The following is a 22,145-nucleotide window of genomic DNA, read 5'->3' as shown; positions in this document are numbered from 1 at the left end:
ACCAGACAAGGAGGACACCGAGCCAGGGTCTCCACGCCGAGCTGATGCCTGGCGGGCTTTGGCATCGCCTCCATCCCCGCATCCCGCGGGGCAGAGCCCAGCCGGGGCCGTGCGGGATGCCCTCGGCGGGGCCGTTCCCCCCGCAGGGCTCTGGGCCAGCCAGCAGCCCCCCGAAACCCCGGGCTGGCAGCTGGGGGGACGCAGATCCCTCCTCCACACCCCAGAAGTCGGAAAATCTCAGCAGCCAGGAGCAGAGCAAGCATCCCGCACCGCCGCGGGACCCCCGCCTGAAGGGCACCGACAGCACCCGCGGGGCGGGAGCTGGGAGCAAGCGGGTAAAAATCATCATTAGGAAAAAAAAAAAACCAAGAAAGAGTAAAATAAAGTCAAATTCTCTGTGTTCGCCCTCGGGCACCGGCTGCTCCCAGCCGCGGTCAGGCAGCTCCCCCTGGTGCCATCCCCCCCGCTGCGTGGGGCAGCCCAGTTCCCCCCAGTGCCGACCCCCCGCTGCGTGGGGCAGCCCAGTTCCCCCCAGTGCCGACCCCCCGCTGCCGTGGGGCAGCCCAGTTCCCCCCAGTACCGACCCCCCGCTGCCCATGGGGCAGCCCAGTTCCCCCCAGTGCCGACCCACTGCTGCCGTGGGGCAGCCCAGTTCCCCCCAGTGCCGACCCCCCCGCTGCGTGGGGCAGCCCAGTTCCCCCCAGTGCAGGACCTATCGCTGCCCATGGGCACCCACACTTTGGGAGGGGGCTGAGCCCAGTTCCCCCCAGTGCCGGACCCATCGCTGCCCATGGGCACCCACACTTTGGGAGGGGGCTGAGCCCAGTTCCCCCCAGTGCCGGACCCATCGCTGCCCATGGGCACCCACACTTTGGGAGGGGGCTGAGCCCAGTTCCCCCCAGTGCCGGACCCATCGCTGCCCATGGGCACCCACACTTTGGGAGGGGGCTGAGCCCAGTTCCCCCCAGTGCCGGACCCATCGCTGCCTATGGGGTACCCACACGTGGGGAGGGGGCTGTGCCCAGTTCCCCCCAGTGCCGACCCATCGCTGCCTATGGGGCACCCACGCATGGGGAGGGGGCTGCACCCAGTTCCCCCCAGTGCTGGACCCATTGCTGCCCATGGGCACCCACACTTTGGGAGGGGGCTGAGCTCAGTCCCCCCCAGTGCTGGACCCACCGCTGCCCATGGAGTACCCACATGTGGGGAGGGGGCTGAGCCCAGTTGCCCCCAGTGCTGGACCCACCGCTGCCCATGGAGTACCCACACTTTGGGAGGGGGCTGTGCCCAGTTCCCCCCAGTGCTGGACCCATTGCTGCCCATGGGTACCCACACATGGGGAGGGGCTGCGCTGGGCTGAGGAGGGGGACGGCAAAGCACCGGGCAGAGCCCCAGCGAGCCGTAAGAGGAATTCCAGCTCCCGTTTGGTCCCACGCCAACGTGCGCCCGGAGGGACGTGGCAGAGGGGTGCAGGCAGATCTCACCTGCCCAGCCCCGAGCACAACACACCCCGGTTTGGGACCGTACCCACCCCGAGCGCCGGCATCCAGGAGGTCTGGTGGTCTCCTTCCCAGGGAAGAAGCGGGTTACGGCTCCAGGGGTGCAGCTCCCACCGTGCTGGTTACAGCAAGAGAAGGAGCTGGGGTCCTGTCCTCGTCGTCAGCAACCCCTGCAACAGCACCGGGTCTTTTCTCCAGATTAAAAACAAAACCAAGGATGCTCACAGCTCTTACAGCACCACGGAGCTGCACGGGGCGAGCCTGCGAAGAGCACGCTGGAACGCGCCTGGGCGGACAGAAGAAGAAAACGCTCCCGCGTTTGCCGTGCGAGGTTTCCACGCGCTGCACGGAGACGTTTGTCGCGGTGGGGAGAGCCACCTGGGCTTCACGTCCCGGCTGCTGGTGCCTTCCCAGACCCAGCGTGGCAGAAACGCGGAGAGAATCCCAGAATCACAGCATGGTGGGGGCTGGCAGGGCCCTCTGTGGGTCCCCCAGCCCAACCCCCTGCCCAAGCAGGGTCACCCACAGCAGGCTGCACAGCACCGCGGCCAGGCGGGGCTGGAATATCTCCAGAGAAGGAGACTCCACAGCCTCCCTGGGCAGCCTGGGCCAGGGCTCCGTCACCCTCAGAAGGAAGAAGTTCTTCCTCGGGTTCAGCTGGAGCTTCCTCTGCTTCAGTTTGTGCCCGTTGCCCCTTGTCCTGTCGCTGGGCACCACTGGAAAGAGCTTGGCCCCAGAAAAACCGACCTCGTCCAAATCAGCTGACCCCGACTAATAATTACTACGGGAGGAAACGCGTCCTGGCCCCGAGCGGGGAGCAGCCATCGCCAAACTCCCGTCTCGCTGACCCGTTGGCCTCTGCCTCCAGGCTCCGTAAGCAGCAGCGTCCAGCCCCGCGCCACGCCAAGGCCGTCCCAGGAGAAGGCTAACGAAAGGGCTCCCACCTCGCTTTCCAAGGAACTGCGAACGCTCCTTGAGACTCACTTTCTCCAAAAAAGAAAGCTTTATGAAAAACCACCCTCTGATCTCGCAGGCAGCGCAACGCACAACCTTGAATATTCACAGCAAAAGAGAAGCCGAGAGGAAGAGACGCTCTTGTCTCTCGTGCAGGCACCTTCTGCCCAGCCCACCCAGCCACGCCGGCTTCGGGGCTGACCCGAGCGCGTCCCCGGGGACTCTCGGGAGCGCAGGGCCAGGACCCAGAGCCCCTCGCACAGCACCCAGCAGCCGAACGCAGCTCCCAGGCAGGCTGCTCTCAAACCAGCAGCCGGGAAGCGCGGTGCTCGCTCACCTCCCTCCAGCCCTTGGAGTGGTTTTGTGCCCCGGGATCAGACGCAGCAGCAGGGCACCCCGTAAACACGTCTGCAGAGGGGTGATTTATCCACACGGGAAGCCATGGAAACTCCCAAACCCTCTTAAATCTCTGCTTCCTGGCTCCAAACAGTCAAGAAGTTGCCAACTGGGGAATGTGTCTGCTCCCCTCCATATATTTTCTGCTTCTCATTATAATTTGCTAAATAATACATTCCAATGAGCTATTTATCGTGCTTGGCAGCTTCGTGAACCCCCAGCATCCGAAGGAATTTCACCCGTAAACCAGCCGCACAAGTTCCTGCCAGCGCTGCCGCAGCGCCCAGCACCCTTTCCCCCCGCGCCCAGGCTCTGCCGAGAGCCGTCGCCCAGATTACGCAGCGTTCCTTGGCCCCAGGACGGCCGTCCCTCGCTGTCCCTCCTCTCCTTGGGGTCCTCCTCCAGACACCAGCCCAAGGGCAGGGAGGGAATGGAAATAAAAAACGACACCAACCCAGCAGATACAGCAAGCGGAGGAGGAAGCTGCGCCGGGAGCTGCCTTCCTCCCGCTCCCGCTGTTGGGACTGCGTCAGTAGGAGAAGCAAAAGTGGCACCAAGAGGTAAACGAGAGTAAAATCCATTGGAACGAGTGCTCTGAGGATGCAAAGGGACTCGGGGACGGGGCTGGGTACTTCTGGCCCTCGAGCGCGGGGCTCCCACCACGTGTGGGGCTTCAGAGGGTGCAGCTTTCCCCGTGATGCCCACCCCAGCAGCATCGGCAGCGCGGGGGGCTGGGACCCCCAGCCCGGGCTGAGCCCGTGGCGAGCGCGGCGTGTTTACCTGCTCATCTCACGTAGCGTGGGAAGGGCTCCGGGCTGCAGCTCCCCTGCCAGCCTCGTATCTGGAGCATGGCCTGAAAAACGCGCGCTGTCCCGGCTCTCGCAGATCGGCCGTCGGTGAGGTGCCGCACAGGGCTGCTCCTCCGTCCCCGCACCAGCCTCCCCGCAGACCTCTGCGCCGCGGGCACTGAGCACGCCTCGGCACCAGCCAAAGCTGCTGCTGGTCCCCAGGCACCACCCACACCGGTGACCTGGAGAGGACGGTCCTGGCAGAGAGATCCTCACCCCGGCACCTTCAGACCCGACGTGCGCCCGTCCTTACTCCCCACATCGCTGCGTTCTGCAGGTGGCAGCTACGGGCAAGGAGACAGCAACAGGACAAGGGGCAACGGGCACAAACTGAAGCAGAGGAAGCTCCAGCTGAACCCGAGGAAGAACTTCTTCCCTCTGAGGGTGACGGAGCCCTGGGCCAGGCTGCCCAGGGAGGCTGTGGAGTCTCCTTCTCTGGAGATATTCCAGCCCCGCCTGGCCGCGGTGCTGTGCAGCCTGCTCTGGGTGACCCTGCTTGGGCAGGGGGTTGGGCTGGGTGACCCACAGAGGGCCCTGCCAACCCCCACCATTCTGGGATTCTGTGAGAGGCCAGCGCTGGGAGCAGGACAGGAGCCCAGTCCCTCCCAGCCATGCCAGGTAGCTGGCAAACAGGCTGAGAACTGACCGTTTCGTTGCAGTGCTCCAAATCTCACAGGCGCTGGCACTCGTCTGCTGGGCACATACTGATGGAGGAAAACCCTAGACACCAGTAAATCTGTAAATACTTGAAATGCTCCTAAAAAGGGAGGAGCAAAGGGGCTGCTGGTGGGCATTTCGCTGTTGGATTCTCCAGCTGCAGGAGCTCCCACCAGAGCACCTTGGAAGCCCCTGCTTCCCACGGCCGAGAAGCCACGAGGGAAAATTCATCCGGGTGCTTTGGGCTGCACTTCAGGCTGCGGGCAGCACGGCCCTCCCAGCTGTGGGAGGTTTTCCCAAAAAGGGGAAAACTCTTGCAGGCACCACTTATTTATTTACCGAGATCTCATGGGGCTCCTGGGCAAGAGTCGCAGCGTTTGGGTAAGGGGACAAGCAGCGCTGTCAAACGCCGCTTACGTTCCGGTGTCTGGTCAGCGCCCGGCAGCTCTCGACCCGTTGTTATTACGAGCCCTTCTGATATAAAAAGGAAATGCAGCTTGGGGATGGCGAGAGCGCGTCGTCTCACGTCACCTTCCTCCAGCTCGGCAGCCACCGGACTGCCCTGCCAGGACGCTTGGCTCTGCCGCAGCGGGCTCTGCCCCCGCCGCACCCGCAGCCCCCCGCAGCCAAGCAAACCGCGCTCGGACCCAAACTGCTGCCCCAGAGCACCAGCAAACCCCAGCACCCACCTTCGCGTCCGAGCACCGACGCAGCACGAGGCTGCTCCCCCGGCACCGGTGCACCCGCGGCAGCGCGGGGATTCTGGTCAGAGAACGGCTGCTCTTGTCTCCCTGCAACCCAGAAAAGGGGGAGAAAGAAGAAACTGAGTTTTTAACTCAAATCATGTATTCCCACGCCATTTTACCACCCGAGATGCTCAGAATTCTTTGGAAACCTTCTCATCAAGCCCTCGCCTTCCCACGGCGTGCAGACGCCCGCAGAGAGGGCTGTGACCTGCTCTCGCCGAGCAGCACCCCAGCCTGGGCCCCGGTCCCAGGGCTCCCTGCGCGCCCCGCAGCCCCCCGCCACGGCTGTGCCCCCCAGCCCCGGTACCTGCCCCGCCACACGCACACTGCGCTGCTGCCGGTCATCCCCTCGGCCGGGTCCAGCCCCGGAGCAGCGGGAGCGTCCGTCGCCGGAGGAAAACCTGGTAAGCGGCCGGTGATGCACAGGGGTGAGAGCCGGACACCTTAGGGACCCCCAGAGCTCCTTCCGCCGGGTGCGGAGCTCGGCAAGGGGCAGGTTCCCATTGCTGGGAACCGCGAGACGGCCGGCGCTCCGCTGCGGTCCCAGCAGGGACACCGGGAGGGGAACGTGAGGATTCCTCAGGTTTAACTTTCCCTTTCAGGTCACCGTACCCCGCCTTTGAAGCAAATCGCTTTGCAAATACCGATTAATTGAACTTTACAACATCCATCCTAAACAAACAGTATCTTGGCTCACAGAAGGGGAAATCAAGGCACGGAAGGGAAAAAAGCAGAACCAGGAACAAAACCCTCACTCTGTGCCTTAACTACAAAACCATCTTTCCTCATTAGCAGCTAATCAGAACTACCAGAGGGGAAGAGATTACAGACAGGGCGGAGAGGGGACTCACTGAAAGAAATACAGACATCAAAACAGATTTTCATTTGTTTACTCATTTATCACCGTGAGTCACAGGCTTCGAGTTCGCTCAGTCTGCGCTAGCCTTGCAGGGCTTGGGGATGCCGTCTCCGAAATCTAGAAATCCGACAGGTCGCAGCCACCGCGGCATCTCGGGAAGGAGAAAATCTGCCGTTTCGGGTTGGTCTCGGGAAGTCCGATATTGCTTTGCCTGCCGGATTGTGAGAAACCACTGATCTTCCCTTGCCAGCATTCTGAGCTTTGTGGGAGCCCAGATACCTTCTCTGCAGCTCGCCCAGTGAAAAGCGCCCGTGGAAGCGGCGGTGGCTCGGCGATGGTTTGAGGCAGCTCGGCGATGGTCGGTGATGGTTTGAGGCAGCTCGGTGATGGTCGGCGCAGCTCGGTGATGGTCGGTGATGGTTTGAGGCAGCTCGGCGATGGTTTGAGGCAGCTCGGCGATGGTCGGCGCAGCTCGGTGATGGTCGGCGATGGTTTGAGGCAGCTCGGCGATGGTTGGCGGCAGCACGGTGATGGTCGGCGCAGCTCGGTGATGGTCGGCACAGCTCTCGGACCGGGGAGCGGCGGTGGGCTTTGGCCCGGGGGCTGCCGTGCCGCAGCTGGCGCAGGGTGCACCGTGCCGTGCCAGCCAGCGGTGCTGCTGGCGGGAGCAAAGAGGCCGGCGAGGGAGCAGTTTGGCTCAGGCCAACGCAGATGTCAAACATCAGATGTTTGTTCTTTATCTCGGCTGAGCAGCTCCAGAACGAGAGGGTCCAGCCGGGCTCAGGGTCTGGGGACAGAGCCCACGCGTCCCTTCTGCTCCTCTGGTTTACCTCTCATCTTCAAACTTCCCTTTCTCTCCTCCTTTCATCCTGACTTTCCGGAAGCGAGGAGGCGGACAGGGCCCGGGACTCGCTCGTTGGACCACAGCTCGGAGCCTCCGCACAGTCCCAGGTCTCCGGAGGGGAGAAGCCTCCGCAGGTCCCACCAGCCCCGGGACACCGGGGCAGGTCGCTACCTGCGCAGAGCATTGCCTGCGGCGTCTCCAGCCTCGCGCACGAGCCCACACTGGGAAACGAGGAACATATTTTTAAATAAGAGGAGGAAATGGTGTCTTTGTGTCAGGCAAGTGGAAGAAATCCAGGACCAAGAGACTGCAGAGCCTTTCCACTTCAGACAGCAGGTGCTCTCCAAGATGTGGTTATGGCAACAAAATAAATGATGGATAATTGCTTTTGTGACAACTTGCCAATTAAATTAGACTCAGCAGAATAACATAATGACAATTTGTTATGCTCTGGTGGGCACTAACACACCAATCATAATTAAATGCTATGACTGAAATAGAATGCTGCTGTACACAGGAATATATAACCCCAATTCCCTCCCAGTGAAACATTATAGGTTCAGACTTGATTTCAATTTCTGGAGGATAATAGCATTAGCGCACATCAGAATGAGCTTGCAATATGCAGACAGGCAGCAGCAGCAGCGCAGGGAGACCGACGCGGCCAAGGACAGCTGAGCCGCCGGCGCTCCCGGGGGGACCCTCCCCAGCATCGCCGCCGCCCCGCGGTTCGGAGCGGGGGACATCCCGAATCCCTGCCGTGTCCCGGGATGATTTCCAGTCCCCGGCCCGGGGGAGCAGGCGGGGGGTGACTGGCCCCGAGGGAGCAGCCCCGAGGGTGCATCGCTCTCCGCCAGCAAAGCCCTTGTGCTCCCGAGCACTCCCCAAACGAAGCCACAGGACACGATCCAGCCTGCCCTTCCTCGAACAAAGAGCAAAACGCTCACTAACAGAAGAGGCACCTGCAGAGCCCACAGCGTGCTCGCCCGCAGCCGGGGTCCCGCCGGGGCTCAGCCCTTCCAGCCGACCCAGCCACAAGCAGGCCAGCGAGCCAAACCGTCCGTGGCTTGCATCGACTGATCGAAAAAGGGAACGAGGGGTGGGTCTGGTCCCGCCAGTGCTTCCAGTTTACTGGTAACACAGCAGCCAGCTTCCTCACGCCGAGCCACCGCCGAGCTCAGCCCGCTGCTCTCATGGGATGCTCCAAGCCGGCCGCTGTCCCTTCCTCCTGCCCTGCCCAGGGTTATGGTCCTGCACCGTGTCCATCCCAGAGCCGTGGGGCCAGGAATCGCTATTACGCCGCGACCTGTGCCCTGCTCCGACGCCCCGTACGTCTTCCTGCAAATGAGGGCAAAATTCCCAGCTCGCCTGCCCGGCCGCCCCGACAGCCCGAGGGAACGGCAGCGGCAGAGCCCCATCGCAGCGGGCTGTCCCCCGACAGCAGCACCGAGCCCCGCTCCTTCAGCAGAGCCAGCAACTCACCCAAAGAAAAGCTTTCTAAATCCGGGCGGTGCAAAGCAGGCTGTTGCCTCCATTCACGTGCTGAGCAGCGAGGCTGCCTCCTCCCTGGGTAATGATGGCCATCATACTCCTCGATAGACCTCAGCAAATCTTCTACCTGGTGTTGTACAAGGCGGCAAGTATAACACCACCATAAATTCGAGCTAAGATCCGGAGATACAGATTTCTGGAATATTCCAAAGCTCAAAATGAAGCAGATTTGAAGACCAAACGCGCGTGTGTGTGTGTGCAGGCGAAGGGTGGGCAGAGGTAATCGCACAAGGATACTACAGCGCAGCAGTGCCCACATTTTAATATCTTACTTGGAGCTACCTGCTTAAAACATTAAATGCGTTCTTACGAGCCTCGTGAACCTTGGCATTGGCGAGGTCAAATCATCTGGGTTTCCAGCAAAGCTGATGAATTACTTTGGCTGCTCCAGACAGAATCACAGAATGTTCGGGGTTGGCAGGGCCCTCTGTGGGTCACCCAGCCCAACCCCCTGCCCAAGCAGGGTCACCCAGAGCAGGCTGCACAGCACCGCGTCCAGGCGGGGCTGGAATATCTCCAGAGAAGGAGACTCCACAGCCTCCCTGGGCAGCCTGGGCCAGGGCTCCGTCACCCTCAGAGGGAAGAAGTTCTTCCTCGGGTTCAGCTGGAGCTTCCTCTGCTTCAGTTTGTGCCTGTTGCCCCTTGTCCTGTCACTGGGCACCACTGGAAAGAGTCTGGCCCCATCCTCCTGACACCCACCCTGCAGAAGACCTGATCCTGCTAAACCCCGAGTTGCCCTGCCCTCGACACCTAACAGGGGTCAGTCTGCCCGCGCGTGGCCGGCAGCGTGGCTGCAGACGCGTCACCGCACAGTGGCACGTGCCCAGCTCTGCCGCGCCGGCACAAGCTCCGCGGCTGCGGCACAGCTGCTTTGCCGGGTTCACTGCTCCCGCTCCCGGGGCGTCGGTGCACGAGTGGGTGACGCACGAGAGCAGCAGACTTTGCAATCAGGACTGCTTGAACTCCATGGTGGGACCTGCTAGAGAGCGGGCAGAGTCCTTCACCCTAAAACTGTCAGGTGAGGCCCGCAGTTTTAGGACCTGACCTTGGCAATCCGGCTTTCAGAGCTGTCGCAGGGGCTACCGACCGCCTGCGATGGGGCTTTGTGATGCCTCAGGCAGTAAGGAACCCTGTAACTGACACTTTGGCATTTAATGTCACTTAAAAATAGCCTGGCAACCAGGGAGAGGAACTGCTACACGCAGCACCCGGCTTGCTGGAGGAAGGGGGTCCGCACTCTCGCCCGGCAAAGGTGACCCTGCTGCTCCGTGACGGGGTGCGGGACTGCCAGGCAGCGAAAGCCTTGCTCCCGTCACCAGCAAGCCTGACGACCGCGGAGGTTTGCCCAGGCGTGAGGCCATTACTCGACTGCACGAGCTGCCCTGCGAAGGCAAAGGGCAGGCGACAAGGTCACAGCGTCCTTCGCCTGCAGACCCCAGGAGCAGCCTCTGCCTTCCCCGGGGCCGGCAGCGCTGGGGTTCACCGTCTGAACATGAGGAAGAACTTCTTCCCTCTGAGGGTGACGGAGCCCTGGCCCAGGCTGCCCAGGCAGGTTGTGGAGTCTCCTTCTCTGGAGATATTCAAGACCCGCCTGGACAAGATCCTGTGCAGCCTACTGTAGGTGACCCTGCTTCGGCAGGGGGGCTGGACTAGATGACCCACAGAGGTCCCTTCCAACCCCTACTATTCTGTGATTCTGTGACCCAGGGGCTCTCCCCGCCCCCCCATTCCCTGGGTGCATCTCATATCCCAGCAGCCACCCATCCCACTCGCTCCCAGGGGGGAACGGAGATTTCCTTTCAAATATTTTTGGTGAAAGCTCAGACTTCTCCCCAGCATCAGCCTGCGGGAGGAAGGCAAGGCCGGCGTCACCACCGCACGCACTCGTCACGCTGCTCGGTGCCAGCTCCCGGCTCCTCCAGCCGGCAGTGAACCCCCCGGCCGTGACACCGGTGGGTCCCCACCACCGCGGCAGGACCAGCCGGGGAGGGGGCTCGGGGGGCTCCAGCCAGCCCTGGTCCCTCGTGGCAGCGGAGCACGGCTCCCACCTAGCGGGATCCCCCCCGAGCTCCCCCCCGACCCCTCCTCCTGCAGAGCCGCTGACCTTTCGCTGGCAGCTGGAGGGTAAATGCTTGATAAATAATAAACAGCTCACCCACGGCTCTGGCTCAAACCTTTTAATTAAAGCAGCGGAGTTCCTCTGAGGTCGCGGCGATCGGCATTTCAACCCCAGCCCTGCAAAGGCGTCCGTCAAACACATGCAGAACTCTGGGTTAAATTGTGCTTCCTCCTAACGACACCAAACACCTCAGCGCTCATCCTTTACCCGCAGATCCCCGTTACCCACCGGCCGTAACGGCCCCGCAGCGCAGGGGAACGTCTCTGACCGCTTCTCCTTCCAGAGTCCCCACCACTGCAGCCAGCCGACCCTGCCAGCCCCCCCGCCGGCTCTGCCCTGCCAGCCCCCCGGGAAGAACCCCCCCAGCTCACACCGCGCCGGCACTCCCAGCCTCCCCCGCCGACAGCCCACGCTCCCTGCTACACTCCCAGCTTTTCCCACCAGTTTGGCCACGTACCTGCTCCAGAAGAAGGGCACGCACACGTCAGCGAGGCACATGGCAGGGCGTGGGGCACGGCTACGCACTCCCCCCCGACAGCCAGGTTACGCCGCACGAATCCAGGCTTCGTCACGCTGCCTAAGCCGCAGTTTGGCTTCCCGGGCACGCCAGGTTTGGGCTGTGAGAGGAAGGGCAAGTCGCAATAAACCTCTCTCACGCGGTCATGGGAACTGATGGTTAAGAAGCTGGACAGTCACTGTCATTTCAGATGTAGAAGGGGAAAGAAAAAGCCATGAGGAGTCTCTCATCCCACCCCTCGGGCCACAGCCGCACGCGAGGGTAAATCTCCTGCTCAGCAGAGCGGCCGATCCAGCCAGCAGTGCTCTGCCCGGGGCACCCGCCCCAGTCACTTTTTCCAAACGCAAAATAAAGCACTAATTAAGAATTAATTCCAACTTTCTTCTAGTCTGCTCTGCACAGAAGCTCGCTCAGGGCACACTGCTAGGCTGCTGCGCTGGTCTGTCCCCTAAATTCGTTACTGCTCAATATGCTTCAGGTGAGTAAAGGGAGGCACAGCCAAGCTCAGCAGCGAGGCGAGGATGAAGCTAGACAGAGCAGATGACAGAGGAACATGCTCTTTAAAGTAATGCTGGCAATTTTTTAGAGAGGTGACAACAGACAGGAGACCACCGAGCTGTGAATGGAGCCAGTGAGAAACCGCTCACGTGTTCTCGCACTCGGCTTCATGGCGCTTCTCCTTTTCGAGTACTTCCACCGCGATTTTCAGCAAGCCAAGAGCATCACCAACCGTTCAAAAGGTGAAACGGGATGCTCAAAATGAGAGTTTTACCTCTGTAAAAACCCACGAAAGGCAAAGCCAGGCAGCCGCAGCGCAGGAGACACGGGGCTGCCGGTCACTCTTCCTGGGGGCTGGCGACAGTCGCCCGGCGGCGGAGGGAGGGCTGGCTACGGCTCGCTCGCGGGCCAGGTCCCCGCTCCAGTCCCGTTTCAATGCATTTTTGTCACTTGTTTACATTAAAACTTCTCCTACCGCCATGCAGCACCGGGGTTCCCAGGCGTGGGTGCTGGAGGGGGGTGCGCCCATCGCGCTGGCCTCTCTAGGCTGCGACGCGTGGGTGCAGCGTGGCAGGCAGGAATCCCTCGCTGGGGTGGGCGCGTGTGCCACCGCGGTGGGCTCTGGAGACGGACCCCAGGGCCCACAGCTACCGCAGCGCCGGGACACGAGGGGTCTGTGCTCTGCGATAAAATCTCACGCTCCTCTGGAATTACAGAGCGGAATTAGGAATAAAGTTTGACCTTCCAAGGACAACGGAGTGAGCCTGCTGTAACCACGCTGCGACGGGCAGTCTGTCGAGCCACGCAAAAACCAGCCCTGGGCATTTTTAAGTCCTCCTTTGCACCGCCACACGACACAGATTTGTAAGAGTTCTCCTGCATCGCACACAGCGGCAGCGCCACAAAACCACGCTGCGGAGGAGGCGTCTGGGAGGCAGGTACGAAACCAGAAGGAAATCCTCCCCTCCTCATCCTCCTAGGGGAGAGCCAGGCAAGCAGGAAGAGAGGAGATGTGTTTGGTGTCATTTACACCCGCTCCGTTCTGGCCTGGTGGTAGTTTGGTTTTTTAAGAAGAAAACATAAACAAAAGTGGGGGGGGGGAAAAACCACACAGACAAAAGGGGAGGGGGAAAAACCACACAGACAAAAGGGGAGGGGGAAAAATCACACAGACAAAAGGCGGGGGGTTGGAAACACAGTCATTGCTTTTCATGTAGCCCAAAGCCAGAATCTTTAATAAAAAATGAGCCGGGCCCTGGAGTTTGCAGGCACGGGAAGAACGACCTTCTAACCAGCTCCGAACCCTGCTCGTTACTTTCTCACACTGTTCCACGCCGCAGCGTGACCATCTCTGCAACAGCACGCCACTCTCCCTTCAGCAGGCAGCTGTAACATCACATCTTTCACACTGCCCAATTTCACTAAAAGTCACTAAAAAAACAGCAAAGGTCCAAATTACCTGGTATTGTTACAATTTACCCTATTCTACATTTAAGCAAATGACGGAAGAGGAAATTATCATGTCTGTATAAATAGCAGCTCCTCCCAATTAGCTATAAAAAGATGACACTTCTCAGCTGTGACAGCGCGTCAGGCACGCAGCAGGGCCTGGACCATCCAGTGCAAGAAGTTAAACACCTTTACTACTGGGAATAAGGCACCTGAAGAGGCAGAACTTCCAGTATTTAAAGAAAATGTTTAATTTTCCACTTTTATACTCGTATTTTCCAACTCACAATCTGAGGCACCATTCCTGAACCTCAGAAAAGAGGATTCTCTCCAATTTTACCAATGGGGAGATGGAAGAACAAGAATGTGTCTCCCACACACGATCCCGGAAGGCACCAGAGCCGGACAACCGAGGCGTATTCCCCCTGAGAAAATGTCTCAGAGCCGTGAGGTCGTGGAGGCCGCAACGCTGGCTCCTGCGCAAGCAACCGCCACGGCCAGGGCACACCCCGCAGCCGGGCGTCACGGGACGACAGCACGGCACTAGGAGGGCACGGGGTTTCCCCTCTGCGCGTCTGCCAGCGCTGGCGTCTGCTCCTCCTGGTCTGTCATCTTCTCCTGCATCTCCCCCAACACCGTTTGGAGCTGCTGGTGTAACGCAGAATCCCTGGTTTCAACCTCCGGGCGATCCTGTTGTGCTACCTACAGTTAAAGACGGACGATCAGCAAAAAAAAAGGGTGGTAAAAAGTTTCTGTTAAAGCATGTCTGAAGAGAGCAACAGAAAGCAACAACCCCAGCCTGTACATCCAAAAAAAAGCCAATAGAGAAGTTCTAATTCATCCCTAGATTATTTTTAAGGTACGGCACAGTGTTCAGGTGTCACCAGGGCAAGAAATTTAAAATGAGACAGCTGACCTCAAGCTAAAAGATGAAAGTTAGTGATTTCATCTTTTCACGTGCGCACAGGACAGTGTGCTTAGAGCGGAACCCATTTCTGCTCCTCTTCAGCCTCTTTTGCTGGGGAAAGCGCTACGGACGCTCAGCCCAGAGATCACTGGATAACGAGGAAATGGAGAGCGTGTTACAAAGGAGAGCAATAAATTCATTTAGCTAACAGTTTAAAACTGCAGCTTTTATAAACAGCTCTTCTCCCTTCTTTTTGAGGGCGCTCAACTAAAAGGACAGCGTTCTCAGAAGAAATTGTCATCAGCTAGTCATGAACAAGGTAGAACTATCACAGAGCAGCCTTGTCCTACTCTACCCGACGTGCTCTCCTGGAAGCATCTTCAGTTTGGTTTGCTACCCCATTTTATGTGAGAGCGATACGGTGATTGCCTGACGTAACGAGGAACTAGACTCCACCTGCCCAGGGGCCCCCTCCCCTCTTGTACGTCAGGGAAAACCAAAAGCTGTGGCAGGACACTTTGGGCGGTTGTTCTGGACAGTTATTTTCTCGGCAAAAATGTAAGTAAACAGCCCCTAGACTACAAAACTTTATTTCAATACTCTTATATAAAAATTAAGAAAAAAAAACAAAACCAAAAAACAACCACCAAAACAAAACCCTGCACGATTTATGCAAATATTTTCCAGTTCAGGACCAAGATCACAGAGCAAGAGGTAGAGTGCATTAAACTACTCAGCTATTAAAAAGGGATGGAAATTTGTGTTCGTTACCTTTGGACCAGAAGAGGTTCTCATTTACGCCCTGCCACCTCGCAGCGCTAACACGCACAGGGTCATACGCATACGTATTTCCACATGGTTTACACAGACGCACCGATGGACGATTTGAAAGCACTGAAGACTTGTGCCTTTCCTCACCAGAACAAGCAGATCTCTATTTGTCCCACAAGAAGCACCATAACCTTGGCCAGTCACGTTCATGACCGAGAGAAGGGTTTACTCTGCACAGCAAAGACATCTTCACGACGCCCGTCAGGCGCGTGACTCTTGCTGAGAGTTTAATTCAGACCAACACAACACTAATGGCCTGGAAGTGAAGTGTTCTGGATCCACTGGCCAAGTAACTCCATATGAATATTTAACACTTACTTTATCTGTTCCTCTTCTCTGTAAAACCATCCCAATGGCTAAAAGGGCTTTTCCTGTTTCTTCAAACAACTTTTCCTCTTCAATTTTTCCTTCTTCCTTCAGTTCATTGAACTTCTCAACAAACCTAGATTTCAAGATTGTATTTTTACTCTCACAAATAACATCTTGGTTCCCTGACTTAAGGGGAGAAAGGCACAAGTTCCAGAACTATTTCTGGTTTAATTATAAATAAATCTTACCTCTGACAGGTAGATTTGTAGTTCAGTTGCGACAGGTCGAAAGGCCTTGGACCACTGCCATAAACTTTGTAAAATCTCCTATTGAAAAAAATGAGAGGTTCATTTTTCAAACCCTCAAAAAGGGACGTGTCTTGGAGTAAACAAGCAAAACACTCGGTTAATTCAGGCTGCAACAAGACGCGTTCACATGACAGCTAATGGAAAAAGGAGAAACAGCTACGTTACACAGGGAAACGCCTTCAGAATTTTTAAATTGTTTCAGTAAATACCAGCCAACCTTCCCCACCGCAGTGAGCCGGAGGGGCCCCGCAACTGCCTCACGGTGGGCTTCAGCTCGCCCACCCGGCCCTGCCGTCTGCTCTGCCTCGCCCAGACGCCTGCCCTCCCGCAGCACGGCAGCCTCCTCCACCACTACAACGGGGCGTGAGGCGGGAGAAGGGCTGCAGGCAGCTCCTCCACGGTGTAACCCTGCTAGAAACAGGGAGCAAGGAGGGAGAAGGGCTACAGGCAGCTCCTCCACGGCGTAACCCTGCTAGAAACAGAAAGCGAGGAGGGAGAAGGCTGTGGGCAGCTCCTCCATGGTGTAACCCTGCTAGAAACAGGGAGCAAGGAGGGAGAAAGGCCAGGGGCAGCTCCTCTGTGGTGTAACCCCGCTAGAAATGGGGAGTGAGGCAAAAGCAGGGCCGCGGGCAGCTCCTCTGCTGTGTAACCCTGCTAGAAAATGGGAGTGAGCAGAAGGGCTGCGGGCAGCTCCTCTGTGGTGTAATCCCGCTAGAAACAGGGAGTGAGGCGAGGGATGGGCCATGGACAGCTCCCCCACAGTGTAAGCCTGCTAGAAATGTGGAGTGAGGTGGGAGAAAGTCTGCAGTCAGCTCCTCTGTGGTGTAACCCCGCTAGAAACTGGGGGTGAGGAGGAAGAAGAGCCAGGGGCAGCTCCTCCCTGGTGTAACTCTGCTAGAAACAGGGACTGAGGAGAGAGAAGAGCCAGAGGCAGCTTCTCCACGGTGTAACCCCGCTATAGACGGGGAGGGAGGCAGAAGAAGGGCCAGAGCAGCTCCTCCACGGTGTAACTCCGCTAGAAACAGGGGTGAGGCAGGGCTGGCGGGCCCGGTGGCAGCGGACAGAGAGGCTCGGGCACCCCTCGGCAGCCGCCCGGGCGGGGAACGCGGCAACTCACGCTCGCACTTGGTCCTCCGGGTAGAAGATGGGAGGGACGACGTCCTTCACCTTCCCGTAGCGCGGCCGCGGCACCCGGTACACGGGCTCCCTCAGCGGGGGGAAGGCGGCGTAGACGTCGAACCAGAGCGGCTTCTCCACCACCCCGATGCGGAGCAGGTTGCGGGTCCTGCCGGGGGAGAGGAGCGGAGGGGAGGTCAGGGGACCCGCACCCCGGCCCGGCCCGGCTCGGCCCTGCACCGCCCTCCCGGGGCCCCCCGGCTCGGCCTCCCCGGAACCTCCCGGCTCGGCCTCCCCGGGGCTCCCCAGGCCCCCCCGCTCCCCTCAGGCCCCCGCGCGGCCATACCGGCTGAACACGCTCCCGACCTTCTGCAAGCGGTTGCCCGCCATGGCGGCGCCAGCGGCCGGGCCTCCCCTAGCAACGCCGCCACCCTAGCAACGGCCCCGCCCTCCAACCCGGCAGCGGAAACGCCCTCAGGCGCCGCCAGGGCACGCAGCCAATCGCCGAAGGACGGCGGCGGAAGGTGGCGCCCAGGCAGCACCAGCCGATGGCCGAGAGGGGGCGTAGCCGGATCGTGCCCCCCTCCTCAATTTAAAGGGCCAGCGCCACCGCCCCCCACGCCCCCCCCGCCCTAACGCAAACACGCGGGGCCGGGCCCGGGCCCGACGCCCCGGCTGAGCAGCGCAGCCTTCCCGCCCGCTCCCAGCCGGGCCGTGGCTCGCAGGGAGGCTGGGGGACACAGAACGGGGCCCTTTCCCGGGGCCCGGTGTCCCCGCAGGCGGTGGCGATGGCGGTGCCAGGCCCGAGGCCGGGGCTCCCAGCCCGGGCAGGAGCGGGAGCCCCGAGGCCGGCGGAAGGCCCCGTCACCTCAGGAGGCCTGTGCCGCCATGTCACGCACCTCAGGAGATGGAGGCGGCAGCGTGGGGACCCCCAGCCCTGGCCTTGCCCGCACCGAGGGCCCGGGCCTGTCCCCAGCCGGCGTCCAGCCCTGCACCGTGCCCACGTCGGCTACTCCAGCAGCCAGGGGCCCCGGTGCCCCAGGAAGGCTGGGGACCGCTGGGAGCAGCTCGCAGCATCCGTCCTCTGCCGAACCGTGCCCGCTCCCCCGGGGCCGGAGCGTGGGGCTGGAGGGGTGCAGCCCTCCGCCAGCTCCTGTCAGGCAAAAAGGGGCGGTCGTGCCCCAAAACAGCAGCGTCCTCCTCGGCACCGACCCCGCAGTGAGGTGACACCAGCTGTGCTTCCCAAAGACCCCCCCTGGCCTTGGGGCCGCGTGTGCCAGCGGCTGAGCTCCACCGCCATGGCCGTCACGCTGGCCGGACCTGCGCGGAGCACAGCAGGGCAGCTCGGCTGCCGTCCCCGGTTCCTGACGGAGCCGTCGGGCTGGTGACAGGGAGGACGGCTGCCCCGGACGAGGGACGCGGACCCAAGGGAAGGAGGAGCCGCTGTGGCCCGCGCTGGTGGTCCCACGAGGAGGGGACACATCAGAGACCGCCGTTGCGTGCTGTGCCTCCACAGGGAAGTTGCGGCTCTCCCTACGCCACAAACGACGTCCCCGGAGGCTGGGGCTCCTCTTCCCCACCCGTGGCACTTCACACCTGCCCTGCCTGCCGTCCCCCGAGCCAAGCACCGCTGTGTCCCCACGGCACCGAGGGGCTTGGGGACCGGTGGTGACGCTGGGCTGCAAACCGGCAGCGGGACGCGGGGAGGGTCAGTCTCGCCACGGTTGCCTTTCAGCGTTGGGTCTCACCCAGGCGGAGAGCGAACGGTGGGATTTGCCCACCGTGGTTTGCACAAGCCCTGTCTGGGGGTGGCACCGTGGCCTGATCCTGCCCTGGGCAGCCCCAGCACCGCTTGCCGGGCCCGGGAGGTGGCAGCAGACGGTGCCTGGCCAGCACTGAGCCCCGAACTGTGTTATTTTACCTTGATTTATGACATCCAGCAGCTACACACAGGCTGTTTGCCCTCAGCCTTGAGACGTGCGTGGCGGCGAGCGGTGCCTGGTCACCGGGTGCAGCCCTTGGCTTGGGAACGGGCCGATGGGGAAGCCCCCGCCGCCCTCCTCCCCGCTGCCAGCCCGATGTCTGAGCCCAGTTTTCTGTCCCGGGCTTTTCTCATTCTTAAAAGATGAATCACAGAATCCCAGCATGGAGGGGTTGGCAGGGACCCCTGGGGTCCCCCAGCCCAGCCCCCTGCCCAAGCAGGGTCACCCAGAGCAGGGGGCACAGCACCGCGTCCAGGCGGGGCTGGAATATCTCCAGAGAAGGAGACTCCACAGCCTCCCTGGGCAGCCTGGGCCAGGGCTCCGTCACCCTCAGAGGGAAGAAGTTCTTCCTCGGGTTCAGCTGGAGCTTCCTCTGCTCCAGTTTGTGCCCGTTGCCCCTTGTCCTGTCGCTGGGCACCACTGCAAAGAGTCTGGCCCCATCCTCCTGACCCCCACCCTGCAGATATTTATGGGCATTTCTAAGGTCCCCTCGCAGCCTTCTCTTCTCCAGGCTGAACAAGCCCAGCTCCCTCAGCCTCTCCTCGTAGGGGAGATGCTCCAGTCGCCTCCTCATCCTCGTAGCCCTCCGCTGGACTCTCTCCAGTAGCTCCTCATCTTTCTTGAAGTGGGGAGCCCAGCACTGGACACAGCACTGCAGATGGGGCCTCCCCAGGGCAGAGTAGAGGGGGAGGAGAACCTCCCTGACCTGCTGGCCACACTCCTCCTCACGCACCCCAGGATCCCGTTGGCCTTCTTGGCAGCCAGGGCACACTGCTGGCTCACGGTCAACCTGATGGTTTTGAAAGCAAGCCCCTTGCCGCCCTGGAGCAGAAGAATTCAGAAGGGAGTTGGTGGGACCGCTCCTGAGCTGCTCAAGGGACTGGGCAGGCCCTGCTCTTTTCAGCTCTTTGAAAAGCCCCGGCTCTCCGTGGGCACACGGCCGCTGGCTTGGCCGACGCAGGAAGGCGGCGTCCGGGGTCTCTCCAGCATCTCGATGACATTGAAGGCAAGAAACGCCTCGACTCCTTCCAGCATCTTCTTTCACAGGGGAGGTTTCCAAGCCACGCGTGAGGCTGGGGAGAGGTGGCCGTGGTTCCCAGCCCCTCCAGCGAGACTCTGCCTCGCCAAGGCTGCTGCAGGGGTATGTCTCACGGACAGCACAGCCTGGGCAGGCCAAAAAGTCCTGCTCTTCCCCAAAACGAAGGGCTTGAGACCGAGGTTTTGGGTGCTGGCTGGGGACACGAGGGGCCAGCTCCCATGAGTGGGGTTTGATGGGCACCTGCCCTTCCCTGCAGAGACCCTCCCTCATTTTTGGGTCCCTGTGCTGCTTTTTGAGCCCCTGTGCTGCTTTATGAGCCTCTGAGGAGTTTATCACCACGGCAAAAAGTTTTCCTCCTCCAGCCTGTTGCAGGGAGTGTGGAAGGAAGGGGAAGCCAAGCCCCGCACCGAGCAGGCAGCTCCCGACCGGAGCGATGCTGGGACCGGCCCCTTCGGGAGCGATTCCACCAACACCATCCAGCTCCGCGCTCCTCAACTTCGCAGACCTGGCGATCGCTCCCGCTCGGCAGGGCGCAGAAACACGTAGGGCTGGAGATGAATAACACGCATTTCGGAAATAATTCACTATAATGATGTATTTCCATTCCGCCAGGAGACGACGCGAAGCAGCCAGACTGCCAGCTCGACAGACGCGGAGGAGTTGCTGTGCGATAGCTAACGAACCAGTTTAAAAGAAAACTCACACGCCCCATCCCCGAGAGGCTCGTTATTTCCAGAACGAAGCGGGGAAGCCGCAGCGTTTTTCCCTTTTCCGCTCTCTCCTGACAGGCAGGTCCCCGCACGCGTCGCTGGCCACGGGCGTGCTGGGAGCTTCCAGCCAGCGCGGGCGGCAGCTCTGCTCCCCAGCACGCTGGGTGCTGGGACGGTTCCCCTGGTGCAGAGCCCACCCTCGCCGCCTCCCACCCCAGCGGAGCCCGTCGTGTTGGACCCCGGCTGAAACCCCGGCACTCCCCGTGCTTCGGGGGGGCATTGCTTTGCCTCCCGAGGTGAAGCGGGGAGCAACGGGGTAACCCCAGAGCATCCTCGGCTGTGCCAGGGCTCTCCCCGAGTCCCGGCCTGTCGCTGCCTCTCGCCGCTGCTTGCCCCCGATGCTCCTCTCACGCTCTCCAGAACCAGGCACCTGGCAGGAGGGAACCTGCTCCCGAACCCAGCGTCCTGCCGGGGAGGCAGGAATTGCTCCCGGATGGAGAAAGCGGCAGGCAGGTGTCCTGCAGCACTCGCTTTCTCGAGAAAAATCCTCAGAGGCAAATTCAGCAGGAGCAAAATTCAGCAAATTCATCAGGAGCAGGGAGGCAACGATCCCGGGCAGCTGCCAGGCATCTCCAGCCATAAGCGGCGCGGCTACGGTGGGCATCAGGGAAGCAGCATTTCCCTCCCCACTGTGATTTCTTTCTTTCACCCCCCTGTAAAGAAATGTCAGCAAAAAGCAAAATACACCAGAGTGTTAAGAGTACAAGAGGGCTTTATTATATGAATTACTATGAAACATCTTTAAGAAAAAAATCACTTATGGAAATAATTCTAAAATAGCAACACTCACAAACGTCACGGATTTTTTTTTGTTCTGTTTTGCTCTTTTTGAAGTGTTTTGTATAGAAGTGATACAAACATCACTGAGAATGGTACATTTTTACGTAAGAAATGCATTTTGGCTTCCACGCCAGTTTTAGTGGCCTTTCTACTCATTAGAACTGATTTTTTTTTTTTTTTTCCTTTAAAGGACATAAAAATCGCCACTCCTCACCCTCCATTAAAATGCTGCTTTGTGCCTCCAAGGTATTTTGAAATGGCCACCGAGTGACATCATTCGGGGAGGCTCTGCCTAGCCCGGGATACCTCAGGGCAAGCCGTTAGACCGTGACAGCAAGCGCGTCCCCGAGCCCCCGCGGAGCACACGCTGCCGCCCTGCGCGCTCACGGGCGCGGGACCCTTCGCGGTCAGCGCGCGTTGCCGGACCCACCCAACACAAAACCTTTGCTGGCGGGGTGGACGCAGCCGGCGAGGCCGCGGGGCTCGCACCCACCGCCTGCAGCGAGCGGAGGGGGCACAGTGCCGCCCGTCCCCTCCCCACGGCCCCGTGCTCCAGCTCGCAGCCCCCGAGCCGCCCGTCCTCCCCCGGGACAGCAGCCGTGCGCGGGCTCCCTCGGGTCCCGGGGAGCATCGCAGGGAGCAGTGGGTGCCAGACCAGCCTGAAGCACAAGCTCCCCTCCACCAGCAGACCACGGCTGGGCTACGGACGACTTGGAGGCAGGCTGAGGAGGGACAGCAGCGTTGACCCCAGGCCACTTGCTGCTGTTAAAGCCGGCGGTTCCAACAGGACTGACCTGGGACGTGACGCGAAACGTGGCTTTGCCCGGCGCCGGACCACCAAAGAGAGCTCAACGCGATCCCCCGCGGCCGCGGCACAACGCAGCCCGGCCTCCGGCAAGGACGAGGAGCACAGCAAACCCTCCGCGGGCTCGGCAGCGGGAAGGTGAGCTCCCAGCACCCAGTTCCCGGCTTCGCTGCCTCTCCTCCCCGTGCCGGAGCAGCCCTCCAGGAACAACCTCCTCGGCTGGGAGCAGCAGGATTTCCTTCCCGCAGAGCCTGAGCTCCTGCCTGTCAGTGCTTCCCGCCTTCATGGAAACTTCGCTGAAAGTTAAGCCCTTGGTAAGTAAGCGGCGCTGGAACGCTGACAGGCTGATCCCGTTCCAGGC

At 60.5% G+C, this 22,145-nt stretch overlaps 1 protein-coding gene and 1 long non-coding RNA gene across 2 annotated transcripts; both read right to left on the bottom strand.

Moving 5' to 3' along the window:
* Positions 1-6,018: 6,018 nt before the first annotated feature.
* Positions 6,019-11,061, bottom strand: LOC142363743 (uncharacterized). Its single transcript, XR_012765920.1, has 4 exons — positions 10,931-11,061; positions 10,529-10,589; positions 8,286-8,421; positions 6,019-8,141 (listed from the first exon to the last, which is right to left on the bottom strand). It is a non-coding gene; the product is annotated as an uncharacterized LOC142363743 (long non-coding RNA).
* Positions 11,062-13,164: 2,103 nt separating this feature from the next.
* Positions 13,165-16,864, bottom strand: MRPS23 (mitochondrial ribosomal protein S23). The gene is made up of 5 exons (XM_075440447.1): positions 16,755-16,864; positions 16,410-16,577; positions 15,233-15,310; positions 14,994-15,117; positions 13,165-13,639 (listed from the first exon to the last, which is right to left on the bottom strand). Exons 1-5 carry the CDS (start codon positions 16,796-16,798, stop codon positions 13,481-13,483), a joined length of 573 nt encoding a protein of 190 aa, XP_075296562.1. The 5' UTR covers positions 16,799-16,864; the 3' UTR covers positions 13,165-13,480.
* Positions 16,865-22,145: the final 5,281 nt, after the last annotated feature.

The sequence above is a fragment of the Opisthocomus hoazin genome, chromosome 20 (assembly GCF_030867145.1).
Source record: "Opisthocomus hoazin isolate bOpiHoa1 chromosome 20, bOpiHoa1.hap1, whole genome shotgun sequence".
Lineage (NCBI taxonomy): Eukaryota > Metazoa > Chordata > Aves > Opisthocomiformes > Opisthocomidae > Opisthocomus > Opisthocomus hoazin.
This window is presented reverse-complemented; position numbering and strand designations above follow the sequence as displayed.